Source organism: Symsagittifera roscoffensis, chromosome 4, assembly GCF_963678635.1.
Source record: "Symsagittifera roscoffensis chromosome 4, txSymRosc1.1, whole genome shotgun sequence".
Classification (NCBI taxonomy): domain Eukaryota; kingdom Metazoa; phylum Xenacoelomorpha; order Acoela; family Convolutidae; genus Symsagittifera; species Symsagittifera roscoffensis.
Window position 1 is genome coordinate 13,133,812 of NC_087065.1, and position 26,926 is coordinate 13,160,737.

Sequence of the window (26,926 nt, forward strand, 5' to 3'; positions counted from 1 at the left end):
CGAGACTTTTACTTTGAAATACTTTCCAACAGGCAACGCCAAGTCAAAAATGACTAACTTTCAACGGTATATTAGAATCAGTTAGCCTTCTCCAATTCCATTCAACGGTAAAAAATGACTAACAATCAACGGTATATTTGAATCAGTTAGCCTAGCCCAATTCCATTTGAAATGGTTTATAAGCCCAATTAATTCGCTATCTACTCTTATAGAAAACAACCCACACTGAGCATAAGTAAAATAAGACTCCTTGTATCAAGGCGAAGCCCTGAATGTTCCGACTGCCTTTTAAAGCTTTATGGAAAAGTAATAACATTAAAAATTTCAATTTTAAGAAAAAAACATTTTTATTTTATTTTTTTTACATTTAATTTTTTTTAAAATAAAAATCATCCCCCCACAAGCCATATAAAGTACAAGAGGATAGATTTTGCTCCTTGTAACAAAACAATTATGGCAAATAAGCTTCTTTCAATCAATTTGGAGCAATTTTAAGACGGATTAACTCTCCGCTTACGCGTTAAATGCGCGAAATATATCGCGCGTTAATTGTCCCAAATTGGCCGAAATGGCAATCTTTAAACCCCATAACTTAATCAAAAAATAATCACAAAAAAATATCTTTTCAAATTTGAGCTCAGGACAACAATACCTTTTGAATGATATAAAAAAAATCCGTCAAAAGTGGCTAGTTAAAAAGTCGAAATTTGTCTGAAGAAAAAAAAACCCACCCCGAGCACAAATCTTCCGTTACTTTCGTATCGAAAGTCGGAACAACAAGACTGCCCATATGTAGTGTTCGCTTCAGAAACCATGAATGTAGTGTTCGCTTTAGAAAAAGTTGACAACATTTTTTAAGTAAAAATTCAGACTTTACTGCAAAAATCATCCCCCCACACGCTATGTTAAGTACAAAGTAAAATATTTATCATATAGCTAAGTATTAAATAGATCAAATAGCATGCCTCATTTCGATTTGCAACAATTTTTGAGAAGGTTTAAATCTCGGCTTACGCGTTAATAGCACACAATATATTACGCGTTAGTTTCAGTCAAAAATGGTTAATTAAAAAGTCAAAATTCGATTGAAAAAAATCACCCGAGCACAAATATTCCGTCACTTTCTTTGAAAGTCGGAACAATAAAGAGATAATTTCAGCCAGTGATCTGTTGAGTTCATTTTTCTATATTTTGTTTTTAGGATCAATAATTTTCAAACTGCTTAAATCTAGCTTCTAGTAAAAAATGTCTAATTAAAACGTTTAAACTTGTCTTTTAAAAAACCCCTAGCTCAAATATTTAGTAAATTTTTTCAAAAGTCGTTAATTATTCAGCATGCTCCTAACTGTTAACTTAACAGTTAAAACGTATTTGAAAGTTGAAATAAACGCGTTGTAAAAACAGACTGAATTGAAAAATTAGCCGTAGAAACAACGAAACTGTCAAACATCAAAATTTAACTTCAAATGACCATCATATTTTAGCAATTTTTTTTTTAAAATTTGCACACGGTAAATCGATTCATCGAGAATTGTTGGGTTCTCTACAGAATGAATTTTTTCTCGTTGAAAACTTAATGAAAATATTTACAATGGAGGCGTGAATTTAAAGTGAGCGTGGCGGGCATCTTCTCCATCTGAAAGAATTTTTTCTTCATCAGGGAGAAAAAACTTTATAACAAAAATTTACCTTGATAAAATTCAACGGTTGATGTGTGTTATTAAATCTTTACATTTGCGAGAGCAAGTTCTTAGTAATTATGTTGTGAAGTATATATATTTTTTTGTCGTTAACAACCTTTTTACAGCAGATTTGAAATTGACCTTGCTTTTTAAATAAATCATTAATTTTCTTCTTGCAGAGATTCCAAAGATTCCCACCGGGTCTTGTTTTTTGGCTATATATGCATTTATGTCTAATAATGTCTCCGGTGTTTAATGCGTTGTCTGGTAATTTTTCGGCTGATGCTATATTGGCTAAGCCGCCTCAAATTACGTTTTTCGAAGGAAAAATATAGGTTTTTCATGCAAGTGTACTTACTTTGCTGGTTTTGCCAAAGACTATTACTGTTTCAAAAAATTTTATGGCGAGAATTTTTTTCGATTTAACGGGCATCTATCCAAATTCTGCCTGCTTTGTAATTCACTTGCCTGCGTTGTAATTCACTTTATAATAATAGTTTAACAGGTTAACCCTAGTATTGTTCCCGAAAAAAAAATCAAAAATGGCTTTGATAAATATTTTGTTTCACTTGAATCATTATAGCTCGGGACTTGAAGCTGTGTAATGTAATTATTCCATAAATGGACCGCTTAATTTTGATTTCTCAGCAGACAGTTGACTCCTTGGAGATCTATTGGCACTGTGACATGTGGACAGGAACAAATGGTGCTGTTTTAGAGTAACTAAAAATGAATTAGCTACCAACTCTCAAAGTTGTGCGTCTGAAAGTGCAATCTCTCTTTTTTTTCAAACGGGGGCTGTTCTCGCGGCAGAAAAATTAAAGGAGCGAAAGTTTCAACCAGACTACGTTTGAATTTTCCAAAACTGACTAAAATCGTCCTAGTTTCTTTCTCCGAGATTATCAAAAATTGAGTTGCGAATGATGAATGTTAAGATGGACGGTGTTTTCGGGTATCGGGGGGCTTTCTGCACAAAGGATTCCTTTTTTAAACGGGACAAAAAGTTTTGAAGCCGAACTCAGTAGAACACAAAACTGGCAAAGTATGACAGAATCCGCGTTCAAGCGCTGTTGACACGTGTTCTGAATGCGAACACATTTTGGTTGCTCTAGTCCCATTATGCTGGGACTTAAAAAAAACTGGAAATAGTTGGCTGAAAAAACTCCAAAAGAATATTATATGCACCAATTGATTCAAATTGTCTGGTGGATGTGGCACTGAAACGAATCGAATGAATCCACTTTCTAAGTTGAATTTGGTGCTTTAGATAAAAATTAATCCTCAAAGACTAAAACTATACTTTAGTTGAGATTAAAAAAATAAAGCATCAAAAACAGTTTTTGGATAATATTTAACTCCACATACTAGTGATATGTTATTTGCACAGTTGAGCACAGACTGATTGATATTAGTTTGAACCAACTGAAGCAAAATGAGCTCTTGCAATTTAGGGATTTCTTCAACTATTCCCTCTCTCCTGTATCAAAAGGAGTATCAAATTTGATATTAACCAATGATTTTTGAAATTTTTTGTTTTTAATATACCGTTTCAAATTGCACTTTTTCTATGTACTTTTTAAAAGGCTATGTTATTTTATAATCTTTTGATAGAGGTTTTTTTCGACCCGGGTTGAAGTACTCGACTTTTTTCCGAGAATCAGCAGCTTTGCTAGTAAGAATCTGGGGACGAGAAGTCACTTTGAGTTGAGCTCGAAGCCGCGACACAAGTCGGTGATCACTCAAAAAAATGGGAAAATAATCCGATTATTTCACGTAAAAGGGTTATTTTTTCACGCAAATTCAGTATTTTCTAAAACTCGTAGGACAAAATGCGTGGTTCACGTGAAAGGTCTTTCATTCGTTGCTCCGATCCCAAAAAAAGGTTAGTGTCAAGAAAAACTGAGTTGAACATATTCATATTATTACAGACTGACTAAATACTAAGAGAGGATATATAAGTTACTGCTGTTTTCATGTTAATTGAGTAGCTTATTAGTGACGCCAGCTCAGTTTTTTCTTGCTAATGAAAAAGATTTGCAAAAAAATACTACAAAATTTTTACAAGAATTTATTAGATTTTTGATTCGCTTGGTTCTTAAAATTTTCGATATATTTCTTTTAGAAATTTTTTACAGTAGTCGGAAACTTTGTGCAACTTGCACTGCAAACTGATATCCTTGTAGTCTTTTTGCTAGTTACAATAGGGGAAAATAGTCGAAGAGATCGCTTACTTAGTTGTCCGGGAATTGTTACGCACCGAGAAATCTTATCTTGTGGACTTGACTGACATCTGCGAAGGGTACTACAAAGGCCTGTTAGAGGAGGTAAGCAAACAGGAGCAGTTCGACAACACCTTCGACCAAATCAGTGTTACGTCATCCTCATTTCATAATGACGCTAGCTGCAGGAGTGCTGTTACGCAATCAACCTCCAATCTGGCTCTCTTCATTCCTTCGTTGAGGAGATCCTGGGCCAGCAGCTCTCATCTATTTTTCCAGGCAAAGAATTAAACCTGTAGCGGATTAGGGGGGGGGGGGGGACGCTTCCCCTCGGGGATTCGACCGCCTGACTACCCAAAAGGTCCCCCTTTGGTACTATTCTAAGAGATACATTTACGGCTGGCCGACCACTAAAACTTTTCTTAAGGCGGTTTTGGCGCTAATATATACGAAATTTAAGGGAGACGTGCACGCCAAAAAAACACGGTGCTATGAACATAACTTTTCAAAAAGAGCCTCAAAACGCTTTTTGGCATGTTTTCTCAAAAATTTGTTTGTCTGCGCCGTTGTCAATTTCGTCAACACAGGGTTCTTTTAGTGATTTGGGATAGCTCAGAAAATCAATTTAGTCGACGATAAAAAAAGTCGGCAAAAGTTTCAGAAATGTTTGAAAATCCGCCACCACCCTTTGAGAAAACCTAGATCTGCCCTTGAATTAAGCTATGAAGTTGTTTTCCAAATTTTTATCAACTTTATTTTAGATCACGCAGTTCCGTTTTACAGCTTCAAAAAATTGTTTCCAAGAATTAATTGATTTTGTTTTTCATTCAAAAGCAAATGGTAAATTGACAATCGGTACCTCGCCAATTAACTGACTTTAGTATATTCGTAGTTTTTGTAACAAAGCATGAACTGCTCCTTTTATTTTGGTACGTCTGTTGATCAATTATAATTTTTACTCCACCTCGTAGTATTAAAAATTAATAATCCGTTCACTATAATATGGAAAGCCCAATAGTTAGATATAAGAAAATTTTGACTCGACCAAAAATTTTGGCCTAAATACTGTACCCCCTGCTGCTGTGGAGCAGCACAGAATCTTCCGACTATGCTATTAGAAGCACTTCCCCCGTAGTTACTTGGTCTGAATAGCGAAATAATTGACATGAAGATAAACTTTTTGGAATATACTTTCGGAATTTGAATGGTCTTAACTAAAAATGATGTGCTAAACGAGGTCCAACTGAAGTTACTGTTGTTATTATCTAGGATGGTCGTAAGAAGAGTTCCAGTTCCATTCCGGAGGATTGCCAGATGAGCCAGCAGCAACTTTCCGTTTTATTCTCCGAGAGTGAGCTTAGGATCCTGTTCGGAAATGTGTGGGAGCTGAAGGCTTTTCACAAGAAACTGCATTCACAGTTGGCTAAACACAGATTTGATGTCGCACAAATTGGTAAGGACCAGGGGTGGGTCTAGGATTTTCTCGAGGGGGGGCGGGTTTTCAAAAAATTTTCGAAATTTTTGTCGACCGTTTTTTTTAGGTCGACCAAATTAATTTTTCGAGCTCTTCCATAGCACCAAAAAGTTCCTGTTCTGGCCAAATTTTGAAAAAAAAACAGTCCAAAAAAGGCATTATTGGGCACTTTTTGAAAAATGTTGACCAAAAAAATCGCGTTTTTTCGGCGCGCGCTACCCCCTCAAATTTAGATTATATTGGCGCCGAATGCGCCTTTAGAAAATTTTCAGGGTCCATCAGCCAAAAATGGATATTTCATAATAGTATTAAGGGGACTCTTTGGGTGGGCAGGGGGCGAATCACTGAGGGGGGACGCCCCCTGCCCCCCTAAATCCGCCCCTGTTAAGGGTCCTCACTAAGACAGCTAGTTTGCTCAGTGGAAGCAGAAATTGCATTGGTGATTGTCAACGACTTTGAAAAGAAGCTTAAAACAAACGATTCAATCAATTAACTATTTACAGTTTGCTATAATAGGCTTATTTAATTCAGGACTTTTGCTTATTTGTAGCAAATTGAAATTTTCAAAAAAAAATCGATTGTTTTTATCTATATTTTTTCTAATTATGAAAACCAAACACATCTGTTTTCTTAAAAATCAAACTGTCATATTAAAGTCTCGGCTAATGTAACCCACTACCAGAAAATGCAGTATCATAGCGATTGAGTTTTTATAATGGAACTTTTTCAGTTGCCTTACTCAAACTGAAAAGAATGTTTCGTAATGTATTTTTTTTTCGATGTCAAACACAAGCAGTAGTTTTGGCAACGTGGCAACTAAGATAGTTACGCTTGCGATAAGCAAGCGCTATCAAATCGGAATGTAGACATTTTTTCGGGTTAACAACTAGTTTAACAAAATCAGTGAATCACTTAACATCAGTGACATAAGTGAATCACTCTTCAGCTGACATGCTCAATTTCGTGAAAATTCAAAATTTAACTGTTGGCTGGGTGCTAATATGGGTACTTTTAGGGGGACTTCCAATTTTTTAAAGTTATTCGCATAATAAGTTTTTTTTGGCTCAACTGGTGTCTGCTCAAAGATTGTCGGCCTTGTTTCCGCTTCGTGAGTTTTGTTCAGTTGCTAATTTGATTTTAAAACATGTTTGCTTGGAATTACTCTTTGATAAAAACAAGTAATATGAAAGTCTATGGGTTTTTTATTTTATATATTTTGGGGCGTTTGGTAAACTTTAATACTTTTTGCAAAAAGTTTTTTTTTTCTCAAAAACTTTTCTACCGATTTTCAAAAAAAATTAAATTTGACTGATATTTTTTGTTTTTTTTTTGGTTTTTTTTTCATGAATAATTTCCAATGAACAAAAATGAATGAATGAAAATAACAGGTTGTGTGAGTCTTTTCTGCACAAGGGGCTACGCCCAAATTTTTAAAACAAAAGCTAAGATTCTCGGAAATGTGAACTTTCTGATTGTGTGACTATTTTTTGGACTTTTCTCGATGACTATCCTGCCAAATTTGATATCATAAGTTTAATCGACCCATCAAGTTGTTATTTCTTCTTTTTTTTTAAACAAAAGTTATGGACTTCAACCAAAAACTATTTTTAAAATTAAACCGGTTTTTGGAAGTTTCTTACTCCACTCGAAAGTTACCGTGCTAATTCTCAGGTTAAGTGTTCAATCGAGAAACCCGATTTTAGAAATATTATCTGCTTTTCTGGCCACAATCTGCTTCAGCAGAAAAAAGTTACCGATTTCGGAAAGTCAAGTGTTTGAAATTTGACCGTTTTAAGAAACTTTTTGAATTTTAGAAACTACCCTATCAAATCTGAGTTGAAAATTTTCATCGAAAGAAGCGGTTGTGCAATTTTTGTTCCGCAGAAGTGGCCACTCCTTAATTTGGTCTGAGGTTTTATCCTTACAAAATTTCGAATATCTCAAAAAGTTCAATTCTTCTTAATTATTTTAGAAGAGAAACAACTAAGGTTTTAGGCAAAGTCCAATTTTTAAAATTACGCGTTTTGTCCCGCATCAGTATAACAAAGTAAAAAAAATACCAAATACTTGCCTCCAGCTTTAGTTGAGCCCTAGTTGTCCTTCATCGAGACATACGAAAGTATTGGTTTACCTAGTTTTTTTAAAAGATTTTTTCATTTATTTACTCATTCTTTTCTATGATTGTGTTGTATCACAAGTAATGCGAAGATAAATAATTGTGTAAATAGTGTAACAATTTTTTTAGTTATTGTGCCGATGGAAAGTGGGAAAAAGGGCTGTGGCGTTTGGGTATCTCTCTAAAAGGCTCTCTGTGGCGTTTGGGTATCTCTCGAAAAAGGACTGTGGTGTTTGGGTATCTCTCTAAATTTAAGTTTAAAGCGTCAGATTAAAGCCTGTTCGGCGGTGACCCAATATTAAAAACAAAAGTCTATAACAAAAAAACAACAGGTCTCGTTTCGGTGCTGAAAAACATCGGTGTGCATTTTTTCGATTATCAGCCCAAGTTGATGATATTGAAATTGATGACTCTGACTTTTAACCCAACTGAATCTTTGTTGTTTTGACTATTTTCGAGAAAATGACGAAATATTTGTGCTCGGGATTTTTTCTCTACTCAAATTTAGACATTTAAACTAGAAATTTCTACGGATTTTTCAAAATATCATTCGAGAAGAATTGTTGTCTACGGCTCAAGTTTAAAAAAAATTCACCTGTGATTGCTTGTTTGTAAAGTTGTAGGGTTTAAAGATTGCTAATATGGCCAATATGTGACAATTGGGATATATTTCACGCTATAAATGCGTGAGCGAAGATTTAATCCGACTTAGAAATTGTTCCAAATTGGTTGAAGCAGGCTAGTTGTCATAATTGCTACGTTTTTAGGATCAAAATCTATCATTTTTAACTTATTATGGCGTGTGGGGCGATGATTTTAAAAAAATCTCAAAAAATTTTAAGATTTTGTTTGAAAAATTTAATAATGCTTCGAAAAAACACTGCTCCGCAGACCTTAAACGGCAGTCAGTCGGGGCACTCAGGGTTTCGCTATGATACGAGCGGTCTTGTTAGATTTGAAATTTGTAGTTTTAAAGACATGCCTTAGACAGTGTTTTTCAAATGGGTGTTTTTATAATTTTTCTCTCATTTTGCTGTTTCTTAAGTTATGGAGATCGTTATTTTTGCAGCAGCCAGCAAATGGTAGCCAAATTCCGATATTAATTGCATTGCGCTGGGTTGTTGGTCAATTTTGTTTTGGCGGCTTGAAGCTTTATAGAAGCTTAAAAGAAATTACTCTCTTCACACAAGACAATAAAAAACTTCGAGTTTTGTTAAAATCACACGTTCTGTAAAAGTCAGACAAAAGTTTACTCTGCGCAACGACATAAATGATGGAAATAGACGCGTGTGAAGTAATTCAGTTTGTTTTTGATGCGTCTTCTTCCGCCCTTGGTGCCATGCTGCAGCAGTAATCTAATGTAATCTTTACAAGATGAGTAAACCTCCCGAACAAAAAAATGCGAAGACAAAAAAGCCACGAAACCTCAAAGCATAAATTGCCATTTTCTGCAAAAGGTATAGTTTATTAATGTGAAAAACCAAAAAAATGTAAGCAAGAATTAACGCAGCGTAATGAAAATTTACATCAGATTTTAGGGATTATCTGCTATCTATACCGCAAAAAAGACGCCATCCAAATCTTTAGTAACAGTAAAATCCAAGAAGATTTGAAAAAAAAAATCAAAAAAACATGTAAACGGTTGCATTTTCTGTGCTTGTTGCATAAAAATGTACTTTGTGGGCATGCAGCATAGAGACATGCAACTCTAGAGAATTTGGTTGCTTAAATTTTAGCACAGACATTCATAAATGAGCAGGACAGTTTCGTGTCTCTCTACTCTTTCTACTGTGCCAACTACCCCAATGCAGTCAGCCTTCTCTCCTCTCACCTCACACCGAACAGAGGCGGTGCAGGCACTGCAACATTGCACAAACTGCAGGAGATGCAGGCGGATATGGGTCACGTGTTACCTCTGGCGTCCTATATGCTGAAGCCAGTCCAGAGGATCCTCAAATACCATCTGTTGTTGCAAGAGATTGCCAAGAGTTGCCAGCATCAACTGGACCACAGAGGTTACAGGTGGGTACCAAGGAGTGCTGAATGCGCTTTATGTTGGAAGTTGTTCCATCATCTGACCGTTTGTGGTCTGTTAATGTTTGAGTTTCACACTACTTGTTTTTTTTTGGGTAGTTTGATCTGTGAGAGTCTGGATGCGATGACATCAGTGGCCAGTCAGGTGAATGAGATCCAGAGACGGTACGAGGACAAAGTGCACGTGCAGGAGATTCAGAGCATCCTCATAGACTGGCCCCGCCCACAATCGAACCGCCAGTACCAACAGGGGAACGCTCAGAGAGGATCACGTGGTCAGGGACAGGGACAGGGCCAGGGGAAATGGCAGGGGGGATTGTTGACCTCGTTCGGGGGCATCCGACTGGAGGGGGAGATGCGGCTGCTGGGGGCTAGGGACTACCGACAACTGTTCCTATTCGACAAAATACTTCTCGGTATGGTATGAGGCCATATAGTTTAACACTATATTTAACACACATCGTCGTTGGTTTTAAATAATATGAATCTTTCGACGGATATGTACAGCACAAAATGCAAGATAATCTCTCTCTCTTTCTTTTTCAGTGCCCTAATTTTTCCAAAGCGCCCCCTTTGGTTCTTCTTTACGCCAAAGATGTCTGTCTGTCTGACCGACTTCAGTTTCTCAATTTTGTAGGGGGGGGGGGGGTTGTGCGCTAAGACCGCAATTTTCAGTCAAAACTTATTTTAAAAAATATTAAAATTTATTTCTTCTCAAAAAAATTGCTTCTGTATCGAGAAATTTGCCAAATACAATCATTCTGTGGTTTCGACAGGAAACTTTTCAGTAGAGATTTAGGCTAAATTGGTTCAAATTGGATTTTGGTTAAAGGCGGTTTCACTGGGATTCAGTTTGGAAGACTGGTGCTAGTTTCATTTTTTAAAATATGAACTCAAGCTTGTATACATTCAGGGGTGGATCTAGGAGTTTCTTGTTAGTATAATTTGGCGTCTAAGGCGCCTTAGAAAAATATTAGTTGTGGTCAGCGAAAGGGGATGTCCTAAAATAGTACCAAAGAGGGAGTCTTTGGGTCGTCTTCCCTGCAAAAAGAGTCTTCTTGCAGGGAAGGGATTGTTCGACTTTGTTCGACCCCGTTCGGTCGAATCCCGAAAGAAAAAGCGTCAACAAACCCCCCCCCTTTAAAATGCGCCCATGTATTCAATGATGTTCTCTCAATTGTGGTTTGTTTGTCCAGTGACTAAGATAACAGAGAGTGGGTTCCTGCAGCACAAGGCACACATCTTCCACGACAACCTAATCTTGCTGGAGAAGACCAGTCTGAAGGACCACCTGTCCTTCCAAGTGGCCCCCCACGACAACACCTCTCCCTCCATGACATTCCTCGCGCCCTCCATTGAGGTAAAACCAATTTTATGGTCATTACTCACCACTGCTTGAATTCAAGGTATTTTGTAAAATTGCAGGTGGGAAAGCTTTGAACTACGTCTATTTCTAAATTATATAAATATATTTTTTTTTGGATGCAACAGTGTTTTTGCAAATTTGCTCCGAAAAAATAACATCATTGGGACCCATGTTTAGTAATCCGGTCTTTTAATTTTGAATGATCGTTTATGGTTTTAAATTTCATAAGGTGAAAGAGCGATGGACCAGTGCGTTGAAAGAAGTAGTGATTGCTTCGTACCAGGGTTCGATCCCCGCTCTTGCCCAGCCTCAGCTGCTCTCCCTTCAGAATGTGGTACGCAATGAGAGCATGATGCGCGAATCTTCTTCCAACTCCATTTCTAACCTGTCCAATCAGAATAGAGAATCACTGGACTTGAGAAAGAGACTGTCGTTTCTACACACGCCACAGTCTTCGTACAGTGGCTGCAGCATGAAGATAAAAGCCAAAAATAACCCTCTCTTCGGGTAAGGACACACGGCAGACTAGCAGTGAGTTTTTTAGAGGGAAAGAATAATGTATAAAAGTAGGAACGTTCTGTCGAAAGCGTTATTAGGGTTCTAATGGGCTTTTGTAGTGTCTGTAATATCATATGGTCTCCTTATCTATGGCACTACAAGTACTGCAAATTGGGAAACAACTTATATGTGCCAGAAAAGAACACTAGGAACTGTTTTTTTAAGCAAAAACTTGATCAGAAAACTTCATTAAACTTCATTAAATCTATTTGTCTCAACTTTTCAAAAAAAAACAATTTTTTTAAGAATAAAATGTTCATCAGTTTATTTTTTGAAAATTAAGCAGTCGTAAAAATAAATGATTCACTTCAAATGGTAAGATTCCTTTTGATCATCTAAGACAAAAACGGTTTCAGATGACTAATTTTCAGTTATTTTTATTTTTCCAAAAACAATTATTTTGTAGGCAACGTTCAGCTGGTCGACATTTTTTCGGATTTGTTTGTTGTCACTTTTTGTCGTTACCTAATTGAGATAGTTATTCCAGAGGAAAGCTACTTGCTAGACTGAATAGCCTATTCTGGCTATCCTAATGCAGTAATGAATATGTTGTTCTGTGTTTTCTATACTGGAGCGAACGAATTGAATGTTTTTGGCGTCCAAAATGTTTTCATTTTTTTTACTTCATAGTCATATGATAAATCGGATAATCGGAAGCTCTTTGTAAAATTTAGTGTATTGTCATAGTATCTAAATTTAGTTCATGTTTCAATTCTAGTCGTGTTATCTATTTCAATTATCTGTCTGGCGCTAACCGGTATTTAACCTTCGGAGTTTGTCTGTCACCTTCGGATGACAGCTATCTTATTGTCTCCGACTTACTTTCTGAACTACGGTTTGCTTATTAACAAGACAATTAATTCATTCATCGAAACCGTCTTTTCACATGGCGCAGCCAACAGGCCAAAGTGGGGGGAAGAACCCACTGGGAATTACATCGTTTTGGCCCTCGACGCTCGCAGAACCACCAATGCTATGGGAGTTTTGGTTCAATCGTTTTATATGGGGGATGGTGGCCAAACATAGCATAAATCCACGGAACTTCTATTATGCCAGTACGTTAACAGCAGCGCAACTTGCAGATTTACCAGAGGAGGTCGGTGGGAAAAATCGCCTGGTGTCGGAGCAAACGCTTATCTCGAATTTGTATTTGTGCCTGGGGGAGAAAGGACAGGATGAGCTACATAAAAGAAAACCACACCTGGATCTCGCTGCAACAAGGTATTCTCGAGTTTTGGATACTATCGAAACCGAATTTCGGAAGGAACGAAACGAAACTTACGAAACATTCCAACTATTGGCACGAAAGCAACAAATAGGAGAATCGCTGGAACAATTCCACTGAGTGTTGAGTGGGTTAGCCGCTCGATGTAATTTTGGAGCATTGAAGACCAGGATTTTGCGGGATGTGTTCATCGTAAATATGAACAATAGGGAGGCCCAAAATGAGCTATGCCGCTCGACGAAGACACCAGAGGAGGTGTATCGTATTGCACTTTCATATGAACGTGGAGATTCAAATATGCTAAGTCATACGGATCGATAACCGGGGGAGGAACTAGTGGGATTGCCGGCGGAGCTGGTGCGTTCCAAATCAAGACGGAACCAGTGGGGGCCATCCGAGGTGGTTACAGAAACAACAGACAGCGGGGCCGCGGATCGTTTAGGGGGAGAGCAGACATGAGAGGGGGTGGTGCCAGAAGATGCTATAATTGTGACCAACCCAATTTTACTCCGGAGCACATCACAACGTGTCCAGCGAAAAATGCTACGTGTAACTTCTGCAGGAAGACGGGACATTACGAGAGGACTTGTAGGGGAAAGCGAAATAATCGGGGAAGACCGGCAGTGGGACTGATTCAAAATCAGGAAGATATGGAAACTACTGAAGTAGACGACGCGGAGGATACATATTCCCAGCACGAGAATTCCGTCGGCTGGGTTAATACGCCGGTCAAGAAACAACCGGTCAAGAAACAACGATCGTGGGATTCGGATAGCTCAGGGGATTACGTTGTTATGGCCATCAAATCTCGGAAAGAAACAGATCTTAAAGTGGCCGGCTCCCGACTACCAATTAAGGTAAACGGAAAGCAAACAAACGTGTGGATAGACAGTGGATCACCGATTTCGATATTCACCATTGGGGAATTGAAACGGACATTGGGCACCGCAGGCGTCAAGGTGAAGGCACCGGCACCGGAGGATGAGGAGTTCAGGGATTACGGAAACAACCCATTACGACTACTAGGAACGATGGACGTACTATTAGAAACAAACGGATGGGTGGCCAACGCAAATATCAGAGTGATTGGAGGAAGCAGACCATCAATTATTGGACGAGACCTAATGCCAAATCTTGGATTACAGATCGTGCAGAAGGCACCGGAGGAAAATGTGATGTCGGTACAGAGCGATCAAGGCACAGTTGAGGAGACGGATGTGGAGGACTCACTAGACAACTGGCAGATCTACTTCAGTAAGCAGTTTGAAAATCTTTTTAACAGAGTCGGAAAAATTAAGAATTATAAGGTACACGCGGATTTTTTCGAAACGTTAACGCCAATTCAACAAAAAGGACGTAGAGTGCCCATCACGTTGCAAGAAAAGGTTGATAAAGAAATTGATAAACTTTTACGGCAAGGACACATTGAAAAGCTAAAGGAATGTTCGGATAAATATTTTGTTTCCCCGATTGTAATAACAGTGAAAAAGGACGGATCAGTAAAATTAGCGCTAGAATCAAGAGAGTTAAACAAGCAAGTCCACAAAAATAAATACGAAATGCCGAATATAGAGGAGCTTATGGATACGGTAGGACAAACGATTAGCGAACGGAAATCAGGGGACATATATTTTTCTACTATGGATCTTACGTACGCGTACGGCCAATTACCACTTAGCCCGGAAACGAGCGTTCAATGCAATTTTTGCTGGTGGGAGGAAAATCAACGGGCACGTACCGCTTTCGTACGGGGTTCTACGGTCTTACTACCATGCCAGCTGAATTTCAACGAGTAATGGACACGATTCTTGCGGAATTTCCGCAGGCACATGCTTTTATTGATGACATCTTGGTGGTCACCAAAGGCACGGAGATCGAGCATATCTCGACAGTTGAAAAAATTTTGCGGAAGCTGGATCGCGAAAACATGGCACTTAAGCTCATTAAATGCCAATTTGCGCGGAAAGAATGTGAATGGTTGGGACACAAAATAACCCGTACAGGAATAACACCACTCGTCCGGAAAACAGATCCGATCGAATCGCTAAAAGCACCAAAAACGGTGTCACAACTTAAATCGTTCATGGGCTCCATTCACAGTTTGCACAAATATCTTCCGGCGCTCGCGGAATCATCAGCGTCATTACGCCCATTATTAAGCCGGAAAAACGATTTTGTCTGGAGCGATGAATGTCAAATATCATTCGAGAACCTGAAAAAGCAAGTGGCTAATATAGTGGAACTTCGGCACTTTGATATACACAGAGACACAAGAATTGTGTGTGACGCTAGTCATAATGGGCTCGGAGCGGTCCTTGAGCAACTAAATTCCGACGGTTGGCGGCCAATATCATTCGCATCCCGGTATTTGAACGCAGCAGAAAAAAATTACTCAACGAATGAATTGGAGATGTTAGCAGTTGTGTGGGGCGCGGAATACTTCCGAAATTATGTGCTGGGAAGAAAGTTTTTAATAGTTACGGACCATAAGGCATTAGTGTCATTGCTAAATGGGAACAACAAAAAGAACAAAACAATGTTCAGCAGAATAACAAGATGGTTAGATCGTCTTATACCGTTCGATTTTCAAGTAGAACATAAACCCGGAGCAAAAATAGGACTCGCTGATTATCTTTCAAGGCACCCGTGTTTAAATCCTCAACCGATTAGCACCTACGATAGTATGTTTACGGTCGCGAAAATTAGTAGAATTAGATCCGCTCTCGGATTTAGAAATAAACTCGAGTCTCCATCGGTTACTAATAATAGACGCATTTGTAATATATCGAATAGAAAACGACCGGTAGAGGGCGAGTGATCATGCGACGGAAATTGGACCAATCACAGAGCGACGAATTGCATTCCCGGCAGGTCAATTGAGTTTAGCAAAAATTCAGTTGGGACTATTATTGAAGCTAACTTTGGTTACTCAAAATCTTTAAACTCGTCAATCAACATTAACAATTCAAGCTATTTAATCATGGAAAGGAAACTCAAGAAATTATTGGAACGACACCCTAGCATTAGCAGTAGTGATGATATAGAGGAGATTGATGTAAATATACAGGCGGTTACAACAGAAGTCCGGAGCACTAAAACCAACACCATTATTTCGATTCCGTCGGTTTACCCTGGTGAGAGTTATCCACCGGTCAATCCGGAAAATAAAGTAATGTCTATTATACCAAGAAATTGTAAAGTAGTCAGCAAACAATCCGCTCTTCCCGAATTATTTAATCTTCGATTTATAGAATCGCAATACCAGTCTGATCCACAGTTACAAGCTATTATCGAGTTAATTAAATCTAAAGACCCCCAGTTACACTCGAAAATTGCAGCAATGAGTAAGTACTTCGCACAGTATACTCATGACTTCCACGTAAGAGACGGATGCCTGTGGATGGACGAGAGGCTAGTGATCCCTAATACTTTGCAGACGGCGGTGGTCAATAGACTCCACTATTATCACCACGGGAAATCCAGCATGATCGACGCCGCTAAGGACATCTGGTACCCTTACATGTTTCGTAGTCTCGCAACTATCGCTGGGAATTGTCCGGAATGCACATTAGCGGGTAAGAACTTGAAAAACATGTGTTCGAAGGACGATATAGGGAAAATACCTGAACCAAAAGAGCCGAATGAATCAGTCCAATTGGATTTTTGGGGACCCATTAACTACTTGAAGGAATCTAAAAAGTATGTTTTGGTGGCGGTGGACCGGTTCTCTCGATGGCCATCAGCTATGGTCTGTATTTCGAACCGTTCGGATAAAATTATAAAATTTTTAAAAGCCTACATAATCGCTCATGGAGTTCCGCGCCAAATCAGAGTTGACCAGGGAACAAACTTTATGTCTAAGGAAGTTAAAACATTCTGTCATGAACAAGGAATTGAAGTCCTCACTTCGCCAGTGAATGATCATAGAGCAACAGGATGTGTTGAGCGCACGATTGGTAGCATTAAAAATTCAGTGCTGACGTATGCGCGGGAGGATAAACCGGAACCCTTGGATCGAATGGTTGAAAGAGCCCTCGGAGCCCTAATATTTGTGAAAAACGCATCCCTCAATATAACACCGTTCGAAGCGCACCACGGCCGGGAAGCTAATACTGTCCTCAGGAACCTGACTAAAAAACCTACGTTACGGAATCTAAATTGGGAAAATGTAATACGATCGAAATATGAATGTTTAGATGAACGAGACCCGATAGCTCAAACAATGCCGAAGCCGATGGACACCAACTGGGGAATCCGATCGGATACTGAGTATGACCGGAAAAATAGACGGGGACCACTAAGATTGGCCGAGGAACAGGCAGCTAATCAAGATGATGAGCCTCGGATTGCACGGGCACCAAACGACCCTGTGGAGGTACCACCGGCAGTGGTAATGCAGAGGACCGGGGAGCGAAACATGAATAGGTATAGACCATTAAAGTCCAAAATAGTTGATCAAACTGAACATACTATTAAAATGAGTAACGGTGCGGTGCTTAGGAAATCAGGAGTAGCGCTCAGGAAGGCCAAAGTTCCGAAAAAGCGGGTGCCGGGAGGACCATTACCTACACCACCAACGCCGTGGGATCTGAAAAGGAAGCTAAAATTGAGACAAAACCAACCAGGCAGCTCAAGAGGCACTAAGGAAAGTCAGCACAACATCATGGGAAAGGGAGCAAAATTCCAAATTCTGGAATCCGCAGAAAATTCTGACTCAGAATCGGAGGACCAGTTACCACTGAGTACAACCATCCTAGTGGCGAAACCAACAAGAGGGCGAGAAAACGGTCGAGAAGATGGACAGGGAACATCTAGTGGGGGACGGGATCCAGTTCAACCAGAGGCCATCGGGGTTCGTCCCAGTAATAAGGAGACGGAACAAGGAGACACGTTGGCAGGTGAAACAGGAATCGGAAATGACTGGGGGAGAACAAATATCGAAGGAGCCGAACCACAAGAAACAAATACCGGAGGAATCGAACCACAAGAAACGGAGCGCGAACCAAAGCATATATCAGTAACCGGGGGAAAGAAACGGGGCCGGAAACAACGACTTGTTTCCTATTCTAGCCAAGATTCGGCCAGCTCGTTGGATGAAACAAGCTCGAGACGTTCGGGCAGGAAGCGGACCGCAGTGACCAAGATGGGGGGGGGGGGGTCATGATTGACAACATTAGAAAAACGGACAAAGCCGGAGCAATCGAAGAAAAAGAGTGAAAAGATGATGAATAAAATGGAGCTCAAAACAATCTATAAAACTTTGCTAAAATGGGAAGGTCCAGGGAGAGGGCATGCTGTGTACCAGCAAAAACTCAAAAGTTTGTGTTTAAAAGAACTGTAGTTGATTTGAAAAACTTGATTTGAAAACTTGTTATTAACCCTATTGTTTACGGTTAACATAGATATTGGATATTGGATTTGAGTATTATTTATTACAAGGAGGGAAATGTCATAGTATCTAAATTTAGTTCATGTTTCAATTCTAGTCGTGTTATCTATTTCAATTATCTGTCTGGCGCTAACCGGTATTTAACCTTCGGAGTTTGTCTGTCACCTTCGGATGACAGCTATCTTTTTGTCTCCGACTTACTTTCTGAACTACGGTTTGCTTACTAACAAGACATTTAATTCATACATCGAAACCGTCTTTTCACAGTATTCTTTGTTAGACAGGAAAGGGCGCGAAGTTCACTGAAACTGGTGGATAAGGATGAGATCGAGAGCATACGACAGGACGTGCAGACCACTCATTCGAGAAAGGGCAGTCAGTACAAAGGGGGCGGGGGCGGGGGAGGGGGAGCGGACAACAATGCATCATTACCCACCCTCTCCACCCTGGCACAATCACAGTCATACTCTGACATAATGCAGGAAACATCACGAGAGGAGAGGGCCGGTAGGGGGGTGGGAGCAACAGTGTCCACACAGGAACTCACAAATGGTAAGAAAGAGGAAGAACCGTTTTTTGTGAGGAAGTCATCATACCAGACTGGTAAGGTAGTGATGGTGCTCAGCAATAATGAAATTGCGAATAAAAATCGAATGAGCGCTGCAATGTACAACGTCATCTTGCACCACGTAAGATAGCCTGATTTTTAGCTTGATTAACCTCAAAAAATTAACCTTTGGAAGAAGATCACCCGATACCTTTTTCTGGCCAAGAGATACTTCTTGAACATCTCAGTATTTTTAATGGCCTTTTTTTACTAGATTCTTGAAACTGTTTGTTGTGAATCAATTCTTAATTTTTTATTATTTTTTTTTGTGAAAAAAAAATTATTCAATGTTTTTTTTTGATATTTTTGTTTCATTTTTTGTCTAACTTTTTGCGGCTCGCAGCCGTACTATTTTTGTATTGCATCGCTTCTGTATTTTACCTGATGTATTGAATCTTTTATCCCCTCTTGCCATTACTAGGTAGAAACATCAGTTTTATTTTGTAACTCGTGGTTTTAGAAGCTTATCCACAAACAAAAAAAGGTTGAAGTTTGTTTATTAGTGGTTAAGCATATATGTGGAATTTTTTTTTAAATAATCATTATACAAAAAGAAAAAATATTTAAAACAAGACAAAGCGATTGAATTCTTGAAAACAGAACGGACTTTGAATAGAGATCTGTTGGGGGCAATAATGTGTAAGGACCAACAACAAAAATTTTTCTTCTATTATAAAAAACACGAAAACTTGAAGAAAAAAAATACACCAATGGTTTTCTTTTGATTTCTGAAAAACGGGAGGAACAATATTATCGGGTGCGCTTTATTTTGTCTTTTAAAAAAAACGTTTTCCACGCAAAATAAGGTACATATTAGGTAATATTAGGTATATTAGGTATATTTATTTAGCCAAAAAGGGTATATATTAGGCAAAGTTAGGTACAAAATAAGTAAATATCGGAGAGAGTCGATAGATAAATCAAATCATATCAAAGCCCTTTCAGATGATTCGGACTACTTTTTCCAAAAAGTATTTTCAGTGTCGAGAAAATCAAGATTGTGAACTTTTTGTTCTAGCCTAAGTTCAATCGAAAACAGCTAGAAAGTAACTCTTATGATAGGAAAATTACCTTTTATTTTGAAACCAGAAAAACTTTCAAAGCTTTAAAAAACACTTCTTTGGCAATAAAGTTTTCTGAAAACAACTCAAAAAAGGAATTTCAAAACTTTTTTTGAAGTTTTTGATTTGTTATTCATTTTTCAGAGACAACAAAAACTGACTCATTTAACGTTTCATAAGGTTTTTTCTTGTTGTTCCGACTTTCGATACGAAATTAACGGAAATTTTGTGCTCGGGGTGGGTCTTTTTTTCTTCAGACAAATTTCGACTTTTTAACTAGCCATTTTTGACGGAATTTTTTTATATCATTAAAAAGGTATTGTTGTCCTGAGTTTAAATTTGAAAAGATATTTCACCTGTGATCATTTTTCGTAAGGTTATGGGGGTTTAAAGATTGCCATTTTGGCCACTTTGGGACAATTAACGCGCGAAATATTTCGCGCTTTTAATGCGTAAGCGGAGATTTAATTCTTAGAAATAGTTCCAAATTGGTTGAACGAAGCTGATTTGCCATAATTGATTTGTAACAAGGAGCAAAATTTATCCTTTTGTACTTTATATGGCGCGTGGGGGGATGACTGTCAAAAAAAATTGAATTTTATAAAAAAAAATTCATTTTATTTTATTAAATGTTTTTAAATGTTATTACTGCTCCATAAACCTTAAAAGGCAGTCGGAACATTCAGGGCTTCGCCATGATACAAGCAGTCTTGGTTCTTTTAATAAGCATTGCACAAAAATGAATCGGATTAAGATCGGAATGAGGTGGGAACTTCTGTGCTACTTGCACAACAACTGGCTATTCTTTTCGGGTTGTTTTTGTCAATGTAAATTTTGTTAGATGCTTTGTTGTCCTCATTGGCCTTTTTTGATAGTTTGTTGTTTCGTTTTCAGTTATATGGCTTTTTGTGCCATTTCATAGTAAGAAATGAAACTTTTTACTTGTTTCGCACAATTTGGATTATCCGAATGCACGCTCATAGCAATTTCAATGTGGCAGCGTTTTTAAACTTGTAAGCTTCAGTTTACAAATATTATCGCGGTCGAGAATTTTACAAGTTTTTTTGAGGTCGAGATAAACTCTACTGATCATGTTTGCTGTCGAGATTTTTTCAATGACGTTGATGAGCAACCAAAATTGAGTATACTTTAAAAAAATGATGAAGTTATTTCTCGGAGCTTTATATTTCAGAAAATGTCTCAGTGCTCCAAAAAATTGAAAATTCGAAACATCAAAAAAAAAATTTTAAAATTATTTTAAAAAAAAATTGCTCATAAAAAACTCTGCGCAAGGAAGCCCATGCTAATTTTTTTTGATTTTTCAAAAATGTTTTTCAATTGTTTTAGACTTGTTTTAATAAACTTTATATCATGATAAACTTTTGTTTGTCTTCCAAATTTGTCCTATTTATTAAATATCTTGTCACCAGATGTTTGTCTTGTTTCATGCAACTCTAAAATTTAGCTTTCTGTTTTGATAGAGTTCTTTTTTCTTCAGATTATGTTTTATTTTAGGCAGAATAAATTTTTTCAAGGAAAAAAATGCAGCTGCTTTTTTGTAAAAGTTTTTTTTTTGAAAATACACTATCAGATTTCGTTTTGACTTATGGGATTTTGAAAAATGTCATTTTTTTCAAAACGTTCGATTCTCTATCTACACAAAAATAATTTTGAATGGAATTGCCACTTTCAAAATGATTCGAATATGGCTTTGATAGACACAAAAAATTAGGCACTTTATATATTTTAGACTTTTTAAACAACAATCAGAAAGATCAAAATTTTGCTTGTCTCGAGCCGTCTTTTTGTATTCTTATGCTCTGTTGGCAAAAATGGCTGGTGTAAAGTTAACTTTTAAAATTCTAAAAAGCAAAACTATGCAAAATTTCTCAACGGCCGAAACTATTGTAGTGTATGCTATTGGAGTCGAGGATCTGAAAACTCACACAGATGCCAAGCGGAGATTCACGCCACGCACTAGAATAGAAACATGAACAAGACTGCTCGTATCAAGGCGAAGCCCTGAATGTTCCGATGCCTTTTGAGCAGTAATAACATGGAAATTTCAAATGTAATAAAATAAAACTAACATTTCTTTTCTAGAAAATTTTAGATTTTTTGTGAAAACATCCCCCCACACGCCATATAATGTACAAAGTGATAGATTTTGCTCCTATTAACAAATCAATTATTGCATAAAATCTTCCTTAAACCAATTTGGAACAGTTTTTACGACGGATTAAATCTCGCTTACGCGTTAAAAGCGCGAAACATATTGCGCGTTAATTGTCCCAAATTGGCCAAAATGGCGATCTTTAAACCCCCTTAATTTTACGAAAAAAAGATCACAGGCAAAATATCTCTTCAAATTTAAGCTTAGGACAACAATAGTTTTCGAATGATGAAAAAAAATTCCGTCAAAAATGGCTAGTTAAAAAGTCAAAGTTTGTCTGAAGAAAAAAAAAACCCACCCCGAGCACAATATTCCATTACTTTCGTTACGAAAATTGGAACAGAAACATAAGAAGTAGACAACCGCTTATGCATACTTGTCAGAAAGCAGATAAATAATGTTTTAACCAATCGTAACCGAGATAGAAATACGAAAGAAAAATTATTTTGTTGACTTGGGTCTTTCTTGTTTTATGGCCCAAGTTTACCAAATGATGGTATGAGCTTCCGTTTTTTTTGAAAACTCAGATTTTATTTGCCAGAATTATTTTCAACCAAACAAATTCGAGCCTTATGGTCCAATTTCATGTCTAAAAGATCCCTTCTGGGTCGTAAAACAGAACAAATCCATGGATTTTTATGGATGTTTTTTTTTCTAGGTGTTTGTGCATCCCAAGTGGTGGATGGAGGTGATGTGCAGCGGGGGGACACGCAGTTGCTGCAGAGGTGGAGCAGTGCCTGCACTGGAGTGGGGAGAGTGGGGGGACTAATGGGGGTGGGGGACATCAACGATCACGAGAGGAGGAGACTGGAGGAGGAAGTTGGGGGGCTAGTTGAGAACGGGCTTCAGAGTGAGTGGTTCATTCTCTTTTTAACCCACGTCTTTTTTCCTCGCCACTCTGTGGGGTGAAATTGTGTGGTATGAGGAGTGGCGGGAAAAATGTTGAAAAAGGAGGACACCAGAGTAAATCACATTCGTGGTGGATTTGCGCAAGATTGACAAAAAAAATTACCCCACCTTTTTCCTTAATTCTAAATGGGCCCTTGTGTCAAATAACAATATCATGAATATTTGCATTACAGCTCACTTGTCAAAACGCATTGCCAAAACGCATTGTCTTATGAAAAGATCATCAGGGAAAAGCAAAATACTATAACACTAAAAGTTCTTTTTAATGTGAAAGGAGCCAATATTTCTGAAGTTGTAAAAAAACTTCAATCACCAAATTTTTTCTCACTGCCGGTCACTTGTCGCTTTGAACATTTCACTGGTTATTTCAGCATATAACTGTTGTCTATTCTCACTCATTGAAAATTGCCGAAAAATATGTTCTACTTTGAATATTTTATATTATAAATAGTTCATGTATAAAAACATGTTGCATGAAGAAAAGATACCAACACTGACTCAACGTGTCGAGTTAAAAAAAAATTCTTCTTAATTCAGTATGTGTCTGTTTTTCAGACATCAAACGCAAAAAAAATTTTCGGCGGTCCAAAATTCTTTCAGATGTAGAACATACGTCAGATGTTTTTGTTTGAATGATTGGAACCTTGTGGTCTCTTTTACTTAGCCATTAACTACGCAATGCTGGCATCCCTTCTAAAATCCGACTTTGTGTCTTGCAGCAAAAAAAACTTCTAAAGGAGGGCGAGAAGAAAAAACATGCCTAACTTTTGGCTTCAATTGAGAGAGGAATTAGAAGGATCCCTTTGGTACAACTTTTCTGCATCCTTTTTTAGACCGACAGCTCTCGATATTACAAAAAATACTTTGGTCAAGGCCTTCGAAAAGCTGATAATGTTATCTTAACGGAAAAATATATGAAAGGTCCACCGCTCACTTAGGCAATAAAAGACTTTTTTTTGAACATTTTCAGCACCGCTGGCTAATTTTTGCAAAAACTACCCAAAATGCAATTTCGGAAAATTTTTGAAAAGAATTTCTCTTCAAGTTGCGTTTCTTGGCCTCTTTTTCCCAACAAGCAGGCGTTCAAACAAACCCTTAAATCCTAGGATTTATCGAGGGGGCGGGCGGATTTTCAAAAAAAATTTGACAATTTTGTCGACCATGGTTTTTAGGTCGACCAAATTGTTTCCTTCTGAGGTCTCTTAAATCACGATAAAGACCCCACTTTGAGCAAATTTTCTGCGCCGCATTTAAACTTTTGAAAAAAGGCCAACAACAGGCGTTTTTAGGCACTTTTTGGAAAATTTCGACCAAAAAATCGCTTTTTTTCGGCGCGCTCCTGAGGAAGGGCGTCCGTCCTCCCGTAAATCCGCCGGTGCTTAAATCCCTAACAGAAACTATATTAGCCAGTTACTTGCCAGTTTTGCTTTTTGCCAGTTTTATTCGGTGACTTAAAAATAATGCTAATTTTTAAATCATTCGCCAACATAGGATCATTTTGGAAATGTACAAAACTAAAATGTGTTTCAATTGGTCTGAGTTATTTGAAAATCAGACCCTTAATATACGACTCGATAGAGATCTTGTAAGGCTTCTTTGGGAGCCAATTCAGGTTCGGAAAAATTATGACATAATTCCTCCCCCTATCCCAATGTTTCCTTTGCGTATTTTGTTTTTTGATCCAGGAAGGGCGAAATATGCCAGACGGACTAAGAGCAGCCGTTTCCCAGACCACTCGCGGAATTTCTCCACACGAACGAACACTTTTATATCTAACCCGAACAGAAGCGAGATGCGACACAGCAGCCGAAGACGGACGACAGCCGGGTCGACTAGGATGGCTCGGCGCTACTCCATGACACGAGACCAGCCCGAGAGAGCCGAGGTACATAATGATCTATAAAAAGAAGCCAAAGCTTGTGCAACATATATTGTCAATTGGTGCAATTGGTGACTTTCACGACGTTTTTTATGGTTGACAAATAACATTTTCTCATATCTCTGCGCTGCTCTGATGGATATACTTGCCACTTCAAACTGTTTTTTTTTTTGGATTTTTTATGCACGACTGCTGCAAGTGATTTCACATGTAAAGCATTTTCGAAACCACCTAAAATGTTTTTTTTCTGTAATGACGTGCAATTTGATTTTAGGAGGAACGTATGGGCAGTTGGGGGCGAGGGTTGGAGGAGCACGAGAACGCGAGTGACAAGGACAACGCCTACTCCATGGCAGGGGAGACACCCAGACACACCGCTGGAGGGGGGACAGGGGAAGGGGCAGATGGAGGGGGAGGAGGGAGAGTGCGAAGAGTGAAGTGTGTCTCCCTGCCGGTCGCTACCGAAAACGGTCACAGACTGGACCAGAATCATGAAGCACAAATCAATACTGGCGAGGTGAGTTTATCGTTTGTTCTGAGGCCTCGGAAGAATGTGTTAAGCTGGAGATACCTATGGTAAATGAATAGCCGTGGTATTTTCCCCTAAAATACGGCGATATAGTTGAAAAATGGAATATATATTCTGATAGCCTGATTTGTTCTCAAAAATACTTGAACAAATTTACCAAAAAATCGGAGGGTTTAAAGCTAAATCAAGAGAAGTTTGGAATTTTTGATGAACCCATGAAATTTCAATCTTGAAACTGTTTAAGGAATTAGTCAGGACAGAAGACTCTTCTTTCGTTTTACCAGTTATTGTAATCGAGGACGAGAAACAAAATCATTTTCAAGAGATCAACAATCAACCGCCATCATTGGAGCCAATAAAACAAGACCGAAATAAAGTGTCATCATCTCAAAGAGGAGGCTCAATTGGAAGAGTGTTCCGATTCTGCTGCTGTTTCAGGTACAACTGTGATCAGGGGTGGATCTACGATTTTCTATTTTGGATCTGGGGGGGGGGGATTCTCATAAAATTGTTGTCGACCTTTTTTTTAGGTCGACCAAATTGATTTTTTGAGCTCTTCCCAAAGCACTAAAAAGACACTGTTTCAGCAAAATGTTCGTCGCTACAAGCAAAATTTTGAAAAAACAGTTCATAAAAGGCGTTTTTAGGCACTTTTTGGAAAACTTTGATTTTTTTTTTTCGACTGCGTTTTTTTTCGGCGCGCGCTTCCCCCTCAAATTTAGTAAACATTGGCGCCAAAAGCGCCTTTAGAAATCTTTTAGTATCCCCTTTAATCCGCCCCTGAGAGTGTGATAGCTGGCTCCCAAAAAATATTCCAAGTAAAAAGTGCGCTGTTGAGTTTTATACAATGCCCAAGGGGCTTACACTGGAATCCATTTGTGTTCATTAACTCAGTGTCAGCTCTTATGCGTTTCTTTACTTTGGGTAATCTTCATAATTTAAAAGCGTGGACACCAAGTTAACACCTAACCTTTCAAATTGACCAAGAAAAACTTCATTTCACGTCATTTAAATTTAAGTTCGGATTAAATTTCTTAAGAGCTGCGTGAGAATTATTTGATTGCGATTGTCTCAAAATTCTAAGTTGAGACCAAATTCACATCACCTTATGAGCCGTTGTAAAAGGGCGGATGTTAACTTGATCCAGGAACTTAAATATGATACTTTAATTTGTTTCAGGAAAACTAAAAAGAGTCCTAAGCATGACTATCGGCCGCCATCTCCATCGCCTGCGACTCGGAGACGCAAAATGGGACACCACTCGGAGGACCAAAGCTTCCCAACTCTTCCGGATACGAACACTAGTCCATCTCAGAACAAGAGAGAAGTCTCGGCAATTAGAAGCCCCCAAGAGTCTCCAGCAGTTAGAAGTTCAAAGGAACCTTCGCGAAATGTGAAGACGGAGTGTATGAACAACATATCCAAAGAATCACACAATTCCACGAGCTCTTCTTCTCAATTAATTGGCGGCAATCGTTTGGAGATGGAAAGTATTATTTCACCTTGCATGACGGACATATCGAAGGATGTACAGGAAAACAATGCTGCTTTTTGTCATCAATTTTTGTAATATATTGTGCTCAAATTCTGAAATTTTTCTTCTTCTGATTTTAAAAATCTTAAAAACAATCATAACCACAGACAAGTCGGAGACAAGCACGTCTCCTGTAAGAGAAAAACAAAGGTGACTGAAAACGTGAAGATT

General features: G+C 38.3%; 1 protein-coding gene across 1 annotated transcript; it reads left to right on the forward strand.

Annotated features, from left to right (window-relative positions):
* The first annotated feature begins 1,921 nt into the window (after positions 1-1,921).
* Positions 1,922-26,791, forward strand: LOC134844747 (uncharacterized). Its single transcript, XM_063861561.1, has 13 exons — positions 1,922-1,949; positions 3,897-4,006; positions 5,171-5,354; positions 9,228-9,513; positions 9,625-9,941; positions 10,722-10,885; positions 11,121-11,398; positions 18,344-18,615; positions 22,563-22,754; positions 24,499-24,698; positions 24,967-25,209; positions 25,466-25,659; positions 26,401-26,791. Exons 1-13 carry the CDS (start codon positions 1,922-1,924, stop codon positions 26,789-26,791), a joined length of 2,859 nt encoding a protein of 952 aa, XP_063717631.1.
* The last annotated feature ends 135 nt before the right edge of the window (positions 26,792-26,926 follow it).

Excerpts from the sequence above, each read along its gene's own strand:
- LOC134844747 (XM_063861561.1), top strand. The coding sequence starts at position 1,922 with ATGTCTCCGGTGTTTAATGCGTTGTCTG. Across the intron at positions 1,950-3,896 it reads GGTGTTTAATGCGTTGTCTG|TCGAAGAGATCGCTTACTTA; the intron begins GTAATTTTTCGG and ends AGGGGAAAATAG. Across the intron at positions 22,755-24,498 it reads AGTTGAGAACGGGCTTCAGA|GAAGGGCGAAATATGCCAGA; the intron begins GTGAGTGGTTCA and ends TTTTTGATCCAG.